At 38.4% G+C, this 14,981-nt stretch overlaps 2 protein-coding genes and 1 pseudogene across 3 annotated transcripts in view; 1 reads left to right on the forward strand and 2 right to left on the reverse strand.

Annotated features, from left to right (window-relative positions):
• The window catches only part of WWC2 (WW and C2 domain containing 2), a 102,783-nt gene extending 96,487 nt beyond the window's left edge, over window positions 1-6,296 (forward strand). Inside the window, exons 22-24 of one of the 2 annotated variants that reach the window (XR_007889252.1) lie at window positions 2,528-2,655; window positions 3,628-5,300; window positions 5,337-6,296. Coding sequence is in view for 1 of the 2 variants with exons in the window: in XM_051616889.1 (XP_051472849.1) it covers window positions 2,528-2,655; window positions 3,628-3,694 (195 nt within the window). In the remaining variant the exon portion in view is untranslated. Of the gene's footprint in view, window positions 1-2,527; window positions 2,656-3,627 lie in introns of both variants that reach the window. The other variant, XM_051616889.1, reaches the window with a different exon arrangement.
• On the reverse strand, window positions 5,369-7,793 carry LOC127384208 (claudin-22-like; annotated as a pseudogene).
• Window positions 5,369-11,904, reverse strand: LOC127383661 (claudin-22-like). The gene is made up of 2 exons (XM_051616903.1): window positions 7,112-11,904; window positions 5,369-6,829 (listed from the first exon to the last, which is right to left on the reverse strand). The coding sequence occupies exon 1, from the start codon at window positions 9,687-9,689 to the stop codon at window positions 9,036-9,038; it is 654 nt and encodes a 217-aa protein (XP_051472863.1). The 5' UTR covers window positions 9,690-11,904; the 3' UTR covers window positions 5,369-6,829; window positions 7,112-9,035.
• Between the last annotated feature and the right edge of the window lie 3,077 nt (window positions 11,905-14,981).

Here is a 14,981-nt window from a genome sequence, read left to right on the forward strand (position 1 = left end):
ATTTATGGTTGATTGAGATTAGTGTTTTGTTGACACCAAGTAATTCAGAGTACTAAAACCAGCAGTTTTAACCAGGTGCAGAGGACCTGCTAATATATAAGGACCAGTTGTTAATTTTGTTTGTTTGTTTTGTCAGGATTTTAAAAGTTAAATGGCAGTAAATAACCTTGTGTAGAGGAGGGAAGGGATGATCCTAATATTTACATACACAGAGCTGAGGGCTGAACTAGACATTTGGAAGGAGATACTCCAGATATAAGAAACAAAAACATCAACAGAAGCATCACAGCTATCAGCAGATGTCAAAAAGCAAGTAAGACAGGAGTTACTAAGAAAAGAAGTTGAAACAAATAGTTATTATACAATTAAATGTTATGCCTGTTTTTTTAAATTGTTCAGTACTGGTTCCCCTTCTCAAAGGGAAAGTCAAGAGAGGGTTGACAAGGATGGTCAAAGGAGGAAACAGCTTCCATGTTAGGATGTAGAATCATGAGAGACATCATTGTCTTTTGTGATACAGGAAGTAGGGAATTAAAGAGGTGGCAGGTTAAATCCAAGCAAACACAGCAAATAATTTAGAAACTCTAAAAATATTTGCAGAACGTTGAGTGGTACAAGTCTGCATAGGTTAAAAAAGCAGCTTAATAAATTCAAAGCTAAAAGTCAGAACAACATTCACAGCCATTCCACCTGTCTGAAGAGTGCTTACAAATTTTCTAGAAATATTTTTACCCTTAAAATCATTGGAGCTTTCCCCTGTGGTGCAAAACAACCCTGAGAATGCAGTGCTGTGCTGTTGGTGTTTCCTCTTGGGTTAGAAGAACACAGCAGCCTAGAGAACATTGTCATAGATTATTTTTTAGATCCTGCAGGCATTAAAATGGCACAGACTTAATGCAGCAGCTGGAAGTGCCAAAGAAATGGAGAGAGTCTCAAGTGAAAAATGAAACCACAGATGTGGGGGGATGTTGAAAATAAGTGGCTGCTTGCTAGCACAGTTACTCTGCTTGAAGCCAAATACACTGACTCCACACCTTCCCTCCCCTTCCTACCACACTTTCTTAAGGACTGCAAGTACACAGAGCCCACTAATACCTGCAGATCAGAAAACTGTAGGTAATGCTGTGCACCAGAGGCATTTTCTCTCCTTCAGTTGCATTCTTGTGATAAATCATGCAGCATTTCAAAGTTTGAATCTGAAATCTTCATGGAAGTTTTCAGACACCTAATGTCCTCTGAAGTGCTTCCTCTTTGTGTATGTCCAAAAAAGATTCCTGTGAATATCTGTAAAGATCTTAATTTCTTTTCAGTACAACTTCTAAATAGAGGTAATCTGCAATTATGTCATTGATACCACAAATATGTCCTCGTTACAGTGTTTTGGTGTTTAGCACCATTAACAGCTTTTTTCTAAATTCTCTTTCTTTCTTATGTATAGAAACTACTGAAGACGACAGGAATTAGTGTTTCAGCTTTAATTATTACAGTTTTTCTTCTTCATTATCTTACACTTAAGTGCAGACACAGATTCCTATCTGGCAGTTGCTTTTGGCAGATAATGGTGGCCATTTGTCTAAGAAATCCAGGTGAATGCCCACCTAAAAGAGCTGCTGCTCAAGTTACTGGACATTCAGAAACCCTTGATAAAATTTTTTAAACACCAAAACACAACTCTTAATAGCAGCCTATCACTGAAATAGTGAATGGTGCAGCTGCTATTCTGTTGATGCAGCAGTGCTGCTAAAGACATGCAGCAGAGCCAGAAATACTGTAACTTCCTGGTGGGTATGTAGCTGCTTAACAATGTTTATGTGAAGAAAGAGCCATGACCTCTTGCTAGCACTGGTGTTCTGTTCACTTGCCTTGGCTTTTATATCACTACAATGCAAATGACAGAAGTGCATCTCACATGAAAAGCAGGTGTTGTGTCCATGAATAAAAGTACAAAAGGTCATAAATATTAACTTTGCTAACAAGGTCAACAAAACCTGAAAGTGTATTTTGAAAGCATGCCTTCTCATTTTTTTTGGTCTGTCACTTTAGAGTAGGTATAGGCAACTTTCCTCAGAGCTTTCATTAGGAAATAAAAGTATTTTACATGGGAAAAGAAACAGTCTCCCAGTTCTAAAAATGTATTTGGATAGACAACATTTGTTCCTATAAATTTAGGTATTGCTTAACTATAGCCCTAAGAAATACCTCATAAAAATTTGTAACACTCAGTAGCCACTTGTAATGGCATGGGATTTGCTCTATTTTTATTTATTTATTTACTTATTATTAGAAAAGCTCTGTTATCTTATTTCATGCCTATGGCTTAGGCTTGTGATGTCAGTCTTTTGTCTTGCTGAGCCTTTGTATTTGGAGATTTTCACAGAGTCACTTTGGTTGGAAAAGTCCTTTAATATCATCAGTTTCAACTGCAAACTTAACACTGCCAAGTGTTTTGCTTGACAGAATTTGTCATTTCTTTCAAATTAGTAGCTGTTCATTATTATCAAAATACGTGTATTTTTCCTGTTTACAGGCTGAACAGTCAAAAGAAGAACAGAAACAAGGCTTAAGTGCTGAGAAACTCATGAGGAGAGCTTCTAAGGATGTATGCCGGTTACGGGAGCAGAGCCAGAATGTGCCACTGCAGGTGCAGTCATTCAGGTATGGCTTGTTCTGCTTTTCTTTTTATTGTAATGAAGTAACATGAATTATTTCTCAATAGGATCAGACACACCCTGTAAAGAATCCACAAGTGTTTGAATTGCAAGAAACATCATAGTTTTCTAACATCATTCAAACTTGGAGTTTCAAAGGATGGGGCCTTGGCATCTTGCTCATGTGGCAAAAGTGGCAGCATGTCCGCCGAGCTGTGGTGGTGAGGAAGCAGGATGAAAAGTATCAGACCATTATGTGGCATCTGCTGCAGATAAGCATGTGTGTGACCGTTGCCATGGCTCACCTCACTGTCAGTAGTCTCTAAGTAATGGGATCTTTTCTGGTGATGGCAGGTGCATGAAGGAAATTGCCCCTCAAGGAGAAATAGAACAGTATACATCACATCAGGAAACTCATTAACCCCTGCTTGTGCCTTGCTCAAGACTAAGTATTCAAGAGAGATCTTGAATCCCTCCTCCTTTTGGTTGCAGGAACAGCAACCAATTACATTAAGCAATTCGTCAAGCTTAGCATAAACCAGAATATGAACACTTTCTGTCTCAAACCTTGATTTTAACCCAATTGCTTTTTTTGTTTCCTCCCTCCTTTTTTCCAAGTCAGGATAAAATGTTTTATTTTGCCTTTTCATCCCCTCAGTGAAATATTATAATTGGAAGTTCAGTTACTAGATCAGTATTTTAGTCTCATCATTGGAGTTATTAATGAAATATTGATGTATATTTTTCTTTTTCAAAATTGGAGCTGCTTTTTTCATAAATCTGCCTCAGAAAAGAATTGTCAGAATGGTGTGGCAACCACATTTGTTGTAAATAAATTCACTGTGTATTTTCCTCACTCTATATTTTCTAAACCTATATTTTAAAGAACTATGCTGTAACATGATCAACAACATTAGCATGACATTGGAGTCATGCCATAAATAGTAAAATAATAACTTGTGTTCTTTTTTAAATCCAGGGAGAAAATAGCATACTTCACAAGAGCGAAGATCGGTATACCAGCCCTTCCAGCTGATGATGTGTAATTATTCATTTTCATCAGTGTTCTTCCACTTGTTCATCTCTCTTCAGATGAACTTTGTAGTTCCAGTGACCTGCTTTTAAAGATCTTCTATTTTACATTCACTATTGAGATGTTTCTTTGTAAAATATAGTGAATTGAATTGCTGTATGCATAAAAAATGGAAAAAATCCCAACAACCAGAAAACCAAAGTAGATTAATTTTGGTATACTGATGCTGATTTTGTACAGTTTGTATGTATTGCATGTGTGTTTTTATTTTGTAAAGATGGAATAAAGGAACAAAGGCAGTACTAAGCATGTATCCTGTTGAACTGCACTGTGTTGAGAAATACTACGTTCAACAGAAGATTGTTTATCTTTTCACTATTTTCATGTGAGCAGACTGTGAAGATGGCTGTTTTGCCATGCAATATTTTTGTACAAGAGTGTGACTTTTATAGTTTAAAGTTAACCACAAGCTTAAACTCCTTTCCAAAACGTCAAGGCTGCCTCACAATAGCTGCTAACTACATTCATCACCCACATTGGAATTTCTGAAAACAAATTTCTTCTGGTTTTGTTTTTAATACTTGGTAGGAAGAGACAGTTCAGAGGTTAGTTTTGTGAATGTACAGTACTTTAATCTGCACTAAAAGGTTTCTTGTATCTGTGGGAGAGTGAGAAAGGCAAGGCAGACAAGTAACCCTAAAAATCGTGATGAGACTACCAAAAGGGGCAGCTGCTTTCTGAACTGGAAGCTGAATCAAATTTGTAAGACACACATTGAAACTGCAGCAGTTATACCCACTGTGCACTTAAAAATGAGTTTCTCTATGTTAATCTTTTGTCCTAGAGGCTGTCTTAGAGCCAACTAGGAATACATAAGTGTTTGTTAGGTTTACAAATATGAAGATGTTTAATTAAAGTATTTGTACCAGGAAAAAAAAAATCTGTCACATACTAACTCAGAAGTCTTGTTGTTAAGATAAACCCTTTCTGAAAAACAAAAGCTCCTGACTAGAAGTCTTCACGTATTTTGGTACAATAAAGAACATTTTCAGAAATACACAATTGAGCCTGTAGGCAGTTGTGGGTGCACAGGTTTAATAATTAGATGTGAACAGCATGTTTCAAATTTGTCTTACATGAAGCAGCCCGCTAGGAAGAAGCATCAACTTGGACACATTCTGTTAGAAGCCCAGAACAGAAGATGTCAGTGTTTAAGCTGCCCTATCCTGGTAAAGCATTTGGGGTCTTATGTTCTGTGGGTAATGTGTCAGTAGGCGGGCATTGCAGAATTATTTCATTTTCCATTTAATATGTTGCACTCAGATGTATTTAATTCACTAGCTAAGGTTTTCTTCCCCAAGCAACAAGCCACATATGCATGGACTTCCTCTTTCAAGAAGGCTATAATGACTTGATGAAGAAATGGAAGCAAATATAACCACAATAGGGTAGCAGCTGTCTCTACATTCCAAGTGAAAATTCTGTGATGAGAGGTCTGTGTAACACCCAAAGGTTTTTTATGCACAAATACATCAGTTCACTTAAATGTATAACCAAACATGCTATTTTGGGCAAGATGACTGACTAAACATCCTTTCTGAATGCCCCATTTGTTTTTTGTTTCTTCAGTTTGAGATAACATTCATGTTTGAAAGGTCAATTAAAAAAAACCACAACAACAACAACCAAAAAAAACAAATCTGGAATTATTTAATGTAGAGGTGAAAAGAAGGTTGACAGTTTCAGCTTCTCAATTCAATTATATAAGTTGTTTGTAGAATGATGTTAGAGGTGTACTTTGATTTTTCTTTTATTTATTTACAGTCTTATTTATGTTCTGTTTAATATAGTTCAGTTCTGGACATAAAAATACTTGACAATAAGGATGCTATTATGAAAGATATTTAGAGCTGTCTAAATTCTTGCCAGATTAGCTGTTTCTCCCCACATGTTGGATAATTAAAAAAAAAAGTATTATAATCTCATTTGTAAGCATGACAAGTTCACAATGTAAGTATTGCTGGCTTTAGCTTACAAAACTCATTAAACATGAGAAACAAACATATTCATGCTCCTTGTTTTCCAAATTGGTAAAGTTGAACCTATTTATAGGCTGTTTTTAACAATTCTTGGTTTGGAGGGGTTTTTTTACTAATTCAGATTATTCACACTTGAAATGCGCAATAGAGTAAGCTAAAATAACACATACAAATATCCCCCTCATCGATTGAAAATTATAAATATTACTCTGCACAGCAGGGTATAATGAATGTAATTAGTTCTGCTTTCAGGTACCAATGTCACTGCAGTTGCACATATTAAAATCTAAATATTACTGGTACAAGAGTATTTAGCCAAATGAGCAAAGTTTAGCAGAAATTGTAATAGAACACAAATCAAGTAATTTTAAGATTATTTCTTTTTACTATTGTTATGTTTATACTGTATTAAATATCAAATGCTCAGGACTGAACTAAGTATTTAATCAGGTTATATTCTGAATGTGTTTCTGTTCTAATTTTGTCTGTAAGAGTATGCAAGTACATCACATAGATTAACTTGTCTCTGCACTTTCCATGTGTTTCAGTGATTGGAAAATACATTTTTTTAACAAAGTTCTTTTCCAGACCAGTGTTTTTGTTATATTCTTTTATTGCTGTTCTGTCTTTATATGCTCTTTGCTGCTACAGCTTTGTCAATGTAAAATCATTGTAATTTATAGAAAGTTCACATCAATCACTGACAAGTCTTAGCTTAAGTTATATACTTGAAGTTAGTTCTTTACATTCATTAAGTAAAAACTGCAGTAGCAATTAACAGAGTCAACTGTGGCTTTCCTTGGAGAGAGAGGAGAGCAAGAGGAGGATTGAGCAGGGGTACATTCAGTCATTCTCTCTCATACACACACAGATGATGGAGCATCTTGTACTACATGATATTAGTATGAGAACATCTAGTTTTCCGTAAGTGATACAGGTCCAGGGAACTTCATTCAAGGTTGTACTACTGTATTAGTAATGCATGTTGAAATGGCACTATGAACTGTTTAACTACTTAAACTGCTACTATTTTTGGAAAAAAGACATTGTTTAAAGCATCCCCAGCAAGAGTTCTGCCATTTAAAATATGGTCAAGTCTCCATGCATGCCTAGAAATTAAAAAAAAAAAAAAATTAGAATAATAAAACAAACAAAAAAAACCAACAAAAAACAAGATCTGCAATTGATCAGATTTTTGAGAAATACAGGGTGATTTAGACAGATCTCTATCTTATCAATTAATGTAATTAAAATGTAAGGTAAGTAGTGATTAAAGTAACTACTTAGTAAGAAACCACCCCTCCCCTTGATCTTGTAAACTGTAACCTGTCTGTTCAGCAGACCTTTCTTACTGCATTGCAAGAGTAAGAAATTGAAAACCTGGTATCTACCCTTTTTAAAGTCTTCTGTGTCCAATTTCCGCATGTTGATGGGTGTCTTGCATGTCTGCCATTGCACACTGCTCTGGTAACTGATGGTCAGAGGATAAGCAGATTGTGGAGAAGAGTAGAGATCCCCCTAGATTGATAAAAAAATCCACCAAACCAACCACTGAACGGTGCATCCCCCATTTCACATTTGGGCACAATCTCTGGCATGTCTTAATCCCCAAATTCCTGGATTATAGTATGGGTAAGCCAAGAAACAGGGACTAAAGCCAGAACTCCAAACATCCACAGTGTCACCGTTTGTCAAACCGGGACACACAGGAGTATTCCTCCAAGTAGTAACAGCGGTTTCTTTAGCTTCTGCTCTGTATACTCCATCTTTAGGTAGTCCAAACCAAGACTAGAGATCACAAGCCTCAGAAGTCCTAATCCATTTGACGTAGATACTAAAATCCTGTAAGTCTTGACTGCTAGAGGCAAAGCTAGGAAATAATCAAATTTTTTACACTGTGTTCCTCCCAAGTCTTGGACTATAAAGGTTTGCCAGAGTCCCATGGTCCAAAGCTTCTGTACATTTAAGTCTAAGTTGAGATTTTTCCAAGTCTGGTAAATAGTTACTGGTTAAAAGCCATCCTAGTACAGACAATGGAAATCCAACTAACTGTAGTCTCTTGTCTCTGGGCCAAGTTGATATTTAGTAGCCACAGAAGCACCACACTGCTTGCTTTTGCAGAAACTGTTCTGCTCAAATCTTTGTCATACTGAACATAAACGAAAGTTAAAACAATGCTTTATGAAGCATGGAATACTCCTCCCCCTCCTGCTTTGTGTTGCTTGATTCCATCTGCAGTGTTTTGGAGATAGGAAGATGGAGTGGTAAAGCAGCTGCTGAGGGTGTGGCTACAGCTGGGCTCACTTTTCATTACTGGTGGGTTTGTTTTTCAAGAAAGGCATGCACTTGACTTTCCGGCTATCTACTAATGCATTACAGCAGTTCTGCTAGTTTTGGCATCTCACTGTTCACCTTTAAGTTTCAGTACCACATTGACACACTTCTACTTAGAGCAAATGAAGGTGTCCGTTTTGGGAGCAGTTAAATATAATTTATGGTCAAAGGTGCTACATGTTCAGAACAACATGTTGCTATAAGCAAATGGAGCTTAAGCAGCCTTTGATAGGATGCATAATTCTGCGATACCTGTATCAGAAGAAGAAAATGTAAGTATTTTTTAAAGCAACATTTCTCAGCCTATTTTTGGTACATAAAGTATGCAAGTGCCAGAAACACCCAGAAGAACTCAAATGGGCAGCTTAACGTACCAGACTGGGAAAACACAACTTCCTGGGTATGAAGCACCCACACTGTAACATCCCAGGCACAAGAAGACATATGCAAAGCTTGCTAGAATTTCAGAAAGCAACAGTTTTCTTAGCATAACAACTTCCCTGTACACAGAAAACTATTTTATGCACTACATATATATATATAGACTGTTTAGGATGTGAAAACTCAAGCTTGTGTGTCACTGCATTAGGCAAGTGGAAAATGGCAACAGGGAATCAAGCTTAGAGGCTCATTTCATTGGTTACATATGAAAAGGAAGCATATTTTGGTTAAAAGCCAAGCTGTTAGGGAGCATGCATAGTCATTTTCAGGATTTTACACTGCAGCTAAGAAAGCAAAAGCACCTTTTCTGCACAGTCTGTGAGAACTTCAGCATTCTGGCTGTGAAACAAAGTTTTAAACTGTCCTGCAGGTCAGAAAACATCAACTTCCAATACCAGTTACAGAGAAAACAGACACAAGTTTAGGAAATCAGCTAGATAACAAAGAGTCCTTTGAATTACTATTGGAACAAGCATCTGGCTTGCACTAGGGTTTGAAAAAGATAAGGCAGTCTTTCTGTATGGCTTAAAACCTTCCATTTTAAGGCCTAGTTTCAGTTTCCAAGTGTTGACACTGATCTTGCTGTTCTGCTACTGTATAATGGCCCGAAGATGGATGGACTTCAGTTGAACAGATTGTGCAATTAAGTAGGGATCCTCCTAATATAAGGAAAAAACCAGCAAGCCAGCCAAGAAATAACGCTTCCCCAAAATCCCACCTGGGGACAATATCTGGTATATTCTCGTCCCAAAATTCCTGGACTGTAGAATGGGCAACCCAAGAAACTGGGATAACAGCTGTAATCCCCGACATCCAGAAGAGTATTCCTCCAAACAGCAACAGCCGTTTCTTTTGTTCCTGTTGTCTTTCACCAATTTTCAAACAGTCCAACCCAAATCCTGAGAGCAAGAGGCCCAAAAGCCCTGATCCATTGGAAAAAAACATTAAAATCCTAGAAATCCTGAGCTCTGGAGGCAAAGCTAGGAAGGAATCAAAGTCCTTGCACTGCATTCCCCCTTCTTCCTGGACAACACAAGCTTGCCAGAGTCCCATGGTCCAGATCTCCAGTTCATTCAGTTCCAAGTTAAGATTCTTCCACTGGGGTAAGTAGGTAGTGAGGCAGGATAGGACCCACCCCAACAGAGAGAATAGCATGCCACTTAATTGCATCATTGGTCTATAGACCAAGGCCATTATAAAAGCAGAGTCCTAAAAGCTTGAGGAGGAAGGTCTCCCCAGCAGTTCTGTAACAACTACTACCTTGAGTGATGGTGGAAGCTATGATGATTTTAGTTCTCTGCTGCCCCAAATATAAGCCCTTGCTATTAACCCTTTTTCAGCTCTGAAACACTTTTTTGTTCTTCACGAATATAAAGTTTCACATAAAGGAGGAAGGACTTCACTAAACCATGAGTTAGGCTTTCCGATAAGGATTTGATCTGTTACCTTCCAATTTGCTTGGTAAAATTATATCCCAATGCCTGATGATTACAAGCCTGAGGATGAACAAAGAGGGCTCTATGACCCCTCACCCTAAAACACAACAGAAATCTTTGTGCTTCAATACGGATTAATTAGATTTTAAGTGGTGATAGAAAGTCAGCTCTGTGTGCAACAGGACTTCATTGTAATAGCTAAATTTGAGATTTCAGGGATGTAAATCAAGGCCTTGTAAAGAAAGGTAGACTGTTTGCCTATAATCTTTATTCTTAGACTTCCTCAACATACATAATGGCTTGTCTTCCACTGCCCTGTTTTATGTCCCCAGCACTGTAAAAGACGCTTTGTGAAAGATCCTTATGTTTCACATTTTCTACATTCATTTCTTTTAAAATGGGCTTTGTTTTGACTGACTCTTAAGGGGAAAAGGAGACGGATATGGTCAAAGTACCGTAGAAAATGAAATCCTAGACATCCCTCCACCATAATGAACCCAGGCAGATCATCAGCCACCGTAAACTTTACCTGCCCCAGGACTTCAGCAACACCATGGTAGCAGCTTACACCAGCTCAGTGTCTCCTTTCCTAGAGCCCACATCCCAGATGGCACAGTGTATACACTTAGTGTCTAACAACATTTGGAACTCAATGCTCCCAGGGCCAGGAATGCCTAATACCTTTCTGATCAAAGCAAGATACCATTAAGCCATTACCCCATTAGGAAACTCGGCTTTTTTCCTGCTCTCCTATCAGCTACACTTGTGCTTGTCTGATGGGTCAGCAATGAGAACATTTGTCTGCTATTACCCTCAACAGATACAAGAGCACACCCTGTACAGGAAGGAGCTGAGCAGTGTGAACACATTCAATCTTGTATGACCCAGAGATGCTTTCCCATCTTTTTTACTTCATTCCCTAGATGCAATAGTGTAGTCATTGACATCTTTTAATTCTCAGTTGCTCAAAACAGGTTATCAGGGGATAGAAAAGCATAACACTGCTTTTCAATGTTCCTAAACTCCTGAAGTGTATAATTAAGAAATTTCACTGTGAGACAGTGTCGTCTTCCTCATTTCTGTATTGAGTCTTAATATCCAAGCCTTGTATTTTTCTTGTCAAAAGCTGTGAAGAGCCAACATAAGAAAATATTATCTATTTCCATGTTATTTGTGTAACAGCCTCATCCAGCAATTTATACCAGCTTTAAAAGTTACCATGCACAAGAACAGGAATCACTGAGGGTATGGCTGACAACACTGGGAACAAACTTGTGCAAGCAAGGCTCTAACTTTGGCCATCCACTAGGCAAAAGAAGAAGAAAAAAAAAACTGTATTCATTCAATCTCCAGATTGCATTTTCATATTTGGCAGTGTCATTTCTCTTCTCTTTCTCTGTTCAGAGCAAGAAAGCTAGTTCTGGAAATCATCACAACATTCAATGAGAAACTCCATAATGCCATTTGAGTAATTTTTCTGGTAAACAGCTACACTCAGGAGTGCTTCTGCTCATTCAGGACTACATGCTTATTTTACTTCTAAATTATGGTTACTGCCAGACTATTACTGGAAGCCTACTGCACTTCTTTAGTCTGTGAACTTTGAACATTTTCTTCTCTGCTCTTAATTCTAACAGTCAATCCAGCATGGAAGCACAAGATCAGCCATGTGAAGTCTGTTCATTTTACTAATGCTGGCCACAGCTGGAGCAGTATGCCAGCCTTTAAATTTTGGCATTCAGAAGCATTCAGATTGCTTCATCAGGAAGATCTGCCACTTAAGTTCTGCAACTCACTGTTAACCATGCACTAACTTCAAGCAAAGCTTCCTTATAGTATTCTGTGCAAGATTATAAAACAATCCCTGTTCTTCCAGTGGAAAAAAAAAATAGGTAAGACTTGCCTTGTTGCCTGGTTGGTAACAAGGTCTGAAATGCATTAACTTGGAACTTACTGATCTTATGAAAATTTCAGCAAACCCATAAACAAAAAAAAAAAACAAAAAAAAACTTCTAGCTGAATGGAGACATGCACATTCTCGGGTCAGTAACTGCCTTAATCCTTTGTCTCTTGTCCTTCTTTCACATTTTGACTCTGCACTGCTATTGATTTCTCTCATATCTAATTCCTAGAATAATTTTATTTTCGTAGACTCATGCCGACACAGATGGTAACACATCAGAGTCACTGCAAAACCTAAGGGCTAGAATTCAGCAGTATACTGCAACCACAACACATGAACAGCACAGGTCCATGGTCCCAGCTGTGTTCAGCACCAGCTGAATGGCCACCTCTAGCACCCAGCCCAGCGCTCTCACCAGTTTCTGCCCTACTGTTCAGGGTCATTTGGAACATAAACGCAGAGTGCAGTGTTACATAGCAATCACAAAAAACATCTGCCAACATCTGCACAGCCTGAAACAACAGTGGTTACACTGGACTGATCATCTCAAGGGGTTTCAGTGGAGATAGTCACTGCACCCCCCAGCACGGAAGCTGTCTGCCAGGGACCTCCCTAGCTGGGGCCATTGGGCCCATGCAAAAGTGAGTGGCTCTGGGACAACTCTGCCCCTTCTCCTTCCCTTGTTTGCCTTGCCAGCCTCTGCAGCAAGGACTGTATTTGTCTAACACAAGCTTGTCAGGAAGAAAAGGAAGAGCAGGTACACCTATCACTGACCACTGCTCTTTCAGGTAAGGGGCGTAAGGATAAATTTAAAGGGGGTTTTGGCTGTTTGGTTTTAGACCTTGCTTGCTTTTTTTAATTGTTGTTGATTTTTTGGTTTGGGTTTGGTGGTGGTTTGGTTTTTTTGGTTGGTTGGTTTGGTGTTTTTGTTTGGGTTTTTTTAAGTAGAATTTAAACAAAGGCTGATGTATGCCTTTCTGGATGATTCAGGGATGTCATCCACAGGAGGTTAAGCAGCTAAAGTAGTGTCAATGTGAGGAACTGAGCTGCAGAGGAGAGGGACTTCTGGTCACTGCCCCAGTGCCCACCTCACGCAGAAGCCAGCACAGACTCTTCAGAGCCCACCCTGAACCTACGCACTTGCCACAGAAAATATATTGGTACCTCTTACACTTGTTGCTGTTGCCATCTGACTGTTTCAGCAGCCAGTTCTGTGAGACACCAAGCTTTCGTATGTGTCATCACAAATGAAGCCCATGAAGAATGCAGCGCAGGTCACATACAAGTTCCTATAGTTCCACTAATACTTTTCAAAGTGTTGGAGATCACATTGTTCATTTGAACTAACTCCAAGCATCACTTCCCAAACCGATCTTGGTTAGACTAAAGCAGAATGGGATGATCAGCATGCATACCATTTTATGCAAGTAAGTGCATTATTTTTTTACTCACCATAAAACCACTTCAGGCTGCACACACTCTTAGTGCAAGAAATACCTATGTTCTTTAAAAGCTTAGCACTAAACTAACTTTTCTGGGAACCTCCATGGCTAGAGATAGATACACTAATACTTTACCACCTGCAAAGATTATTAGGGAATTGTTTGCTTTACACAGCTTTGCAGCCCACACAATTATCCAATTGTTTTATGTTCAGCATAAGTGCAAAGAAATATCAGGTGCAGCACTTTGGGAGAAGATTAGGCAATTTAATCCTACAAAGTAGTCAGTGTATTGTAAGAGACTGACTCTTTCCTATACTTTCACTTTCTCTGTACAGCATAAGTATGTTCATGTCATGGGCTTGTTTTTCTCCTTCAGCAGTCCAAAAGTGTGCTCATCTGTGAAGTTCAAGTGTCTCCAATAACGTTCCCCAGACACTACCATAATTTTTGCCAGTCTGAATATAGCCACAGAGATCCCTAAATATTTTTGTTCATTTTGCTCATTTAAATATCTAGTATTTTAATGAATCTTTTACATGAATCTCTTTATCTTTAGATTCCCATCTTGTAGATGCATATGCAAAAGATGGAAATAAGAACAAGTATATAGATTTTCTATAACTGAATCTTAGTAGTAGCCAGTAAAACAGCTGCTGTCAGAAGCTGGCAAGGTAGTGTCTTCAGTAGCTTACTACAAGTAACTTAATTCATTCAGTTTGAAAGTCTTTTGCTTTGCATCTTACTGCTTGAACTGGAAATTGTGGGAATTAGCATTTTCTTACCCAACTAAGAACCCATTTCTTTGTGATGCTGAAGCATCTTTTGATTTTGCATCCAATGTGCCCTTCAGTGAAATCAACTGAACTATCAAGCAAAGAACACAACCCATACTGCTATCCACATTGACCTACTCTAGTCTGAATTTAAATGAACATTGACTAAAATAATAATTTATATTATTAGATCCTAAGGTTTCAGGATGCTTCAGAGAGCATCACAGTAGACACAGGTTGACTTCTCACTGAATGTTATCTGTGTGTCTTCATCCACTGAGAGTCATAAACTTGGCAACAGAGTGACAGAAGGGACATGCTGGCCTAGTAATGAAGTGGACTGATCTGGATGTTATTTATTTATTACTGAAGTTGTTATGGTTCTTCTGTTTTAATTCCTCCTTGTTTCCCCCATTGAAATTACTGATTTGGCACAAAGTTAGACAAAGCCTCATACGGAGCTGGAAGGGTAGATATAGTGCTCCTGTGAGAAGTCCACTGAATCAAACTGACAGAACGCTGAGCAGTACTCCAGCGTATGAGTGGTACCAGTTGTTATACATCTGTCTGGACCCTAGTGTGATCCCCAACCCTTAATTACGGACTCTTAGCAGCCATTGCAAAAGCAGGGAAGAGAGGCAGTATGGAGAAGGGTACAGCATTTTGGAAGAGGAAAAGAGAGTAACTTCTAAACACACACACTCGGTTAGCTCATGGTGTCATTACACTCTCATAAAACATCTAACTCAATATTTAGAGGTGATGATTTATGAGACTACATTACTTGTTTCTGTATTACTGAAGATAGTGCCTCACAGTGAATTCTAGGACGCTGCTAGAGCAAAGAAGTCACAAAACAAACAACTGAGTGTTTTGTGGATAAGTTACAGCAGAAGGAGACAGTTTAGAAGAGATAAAGCAGATCATCA

The sequence above is a fragment of the Apus apus genome, chromosome 4, assembly GCF_020740795.1.
Source record: "Apus apus isolate bApuApu2 chromosome 4, bApuApu2.pri.cur, whole genome shotgun sequence".
NCBI lineage: Eukaryota > Metazoa > Chordata > Aves > Apodiformes > Apodidae > Apus > Apus apus.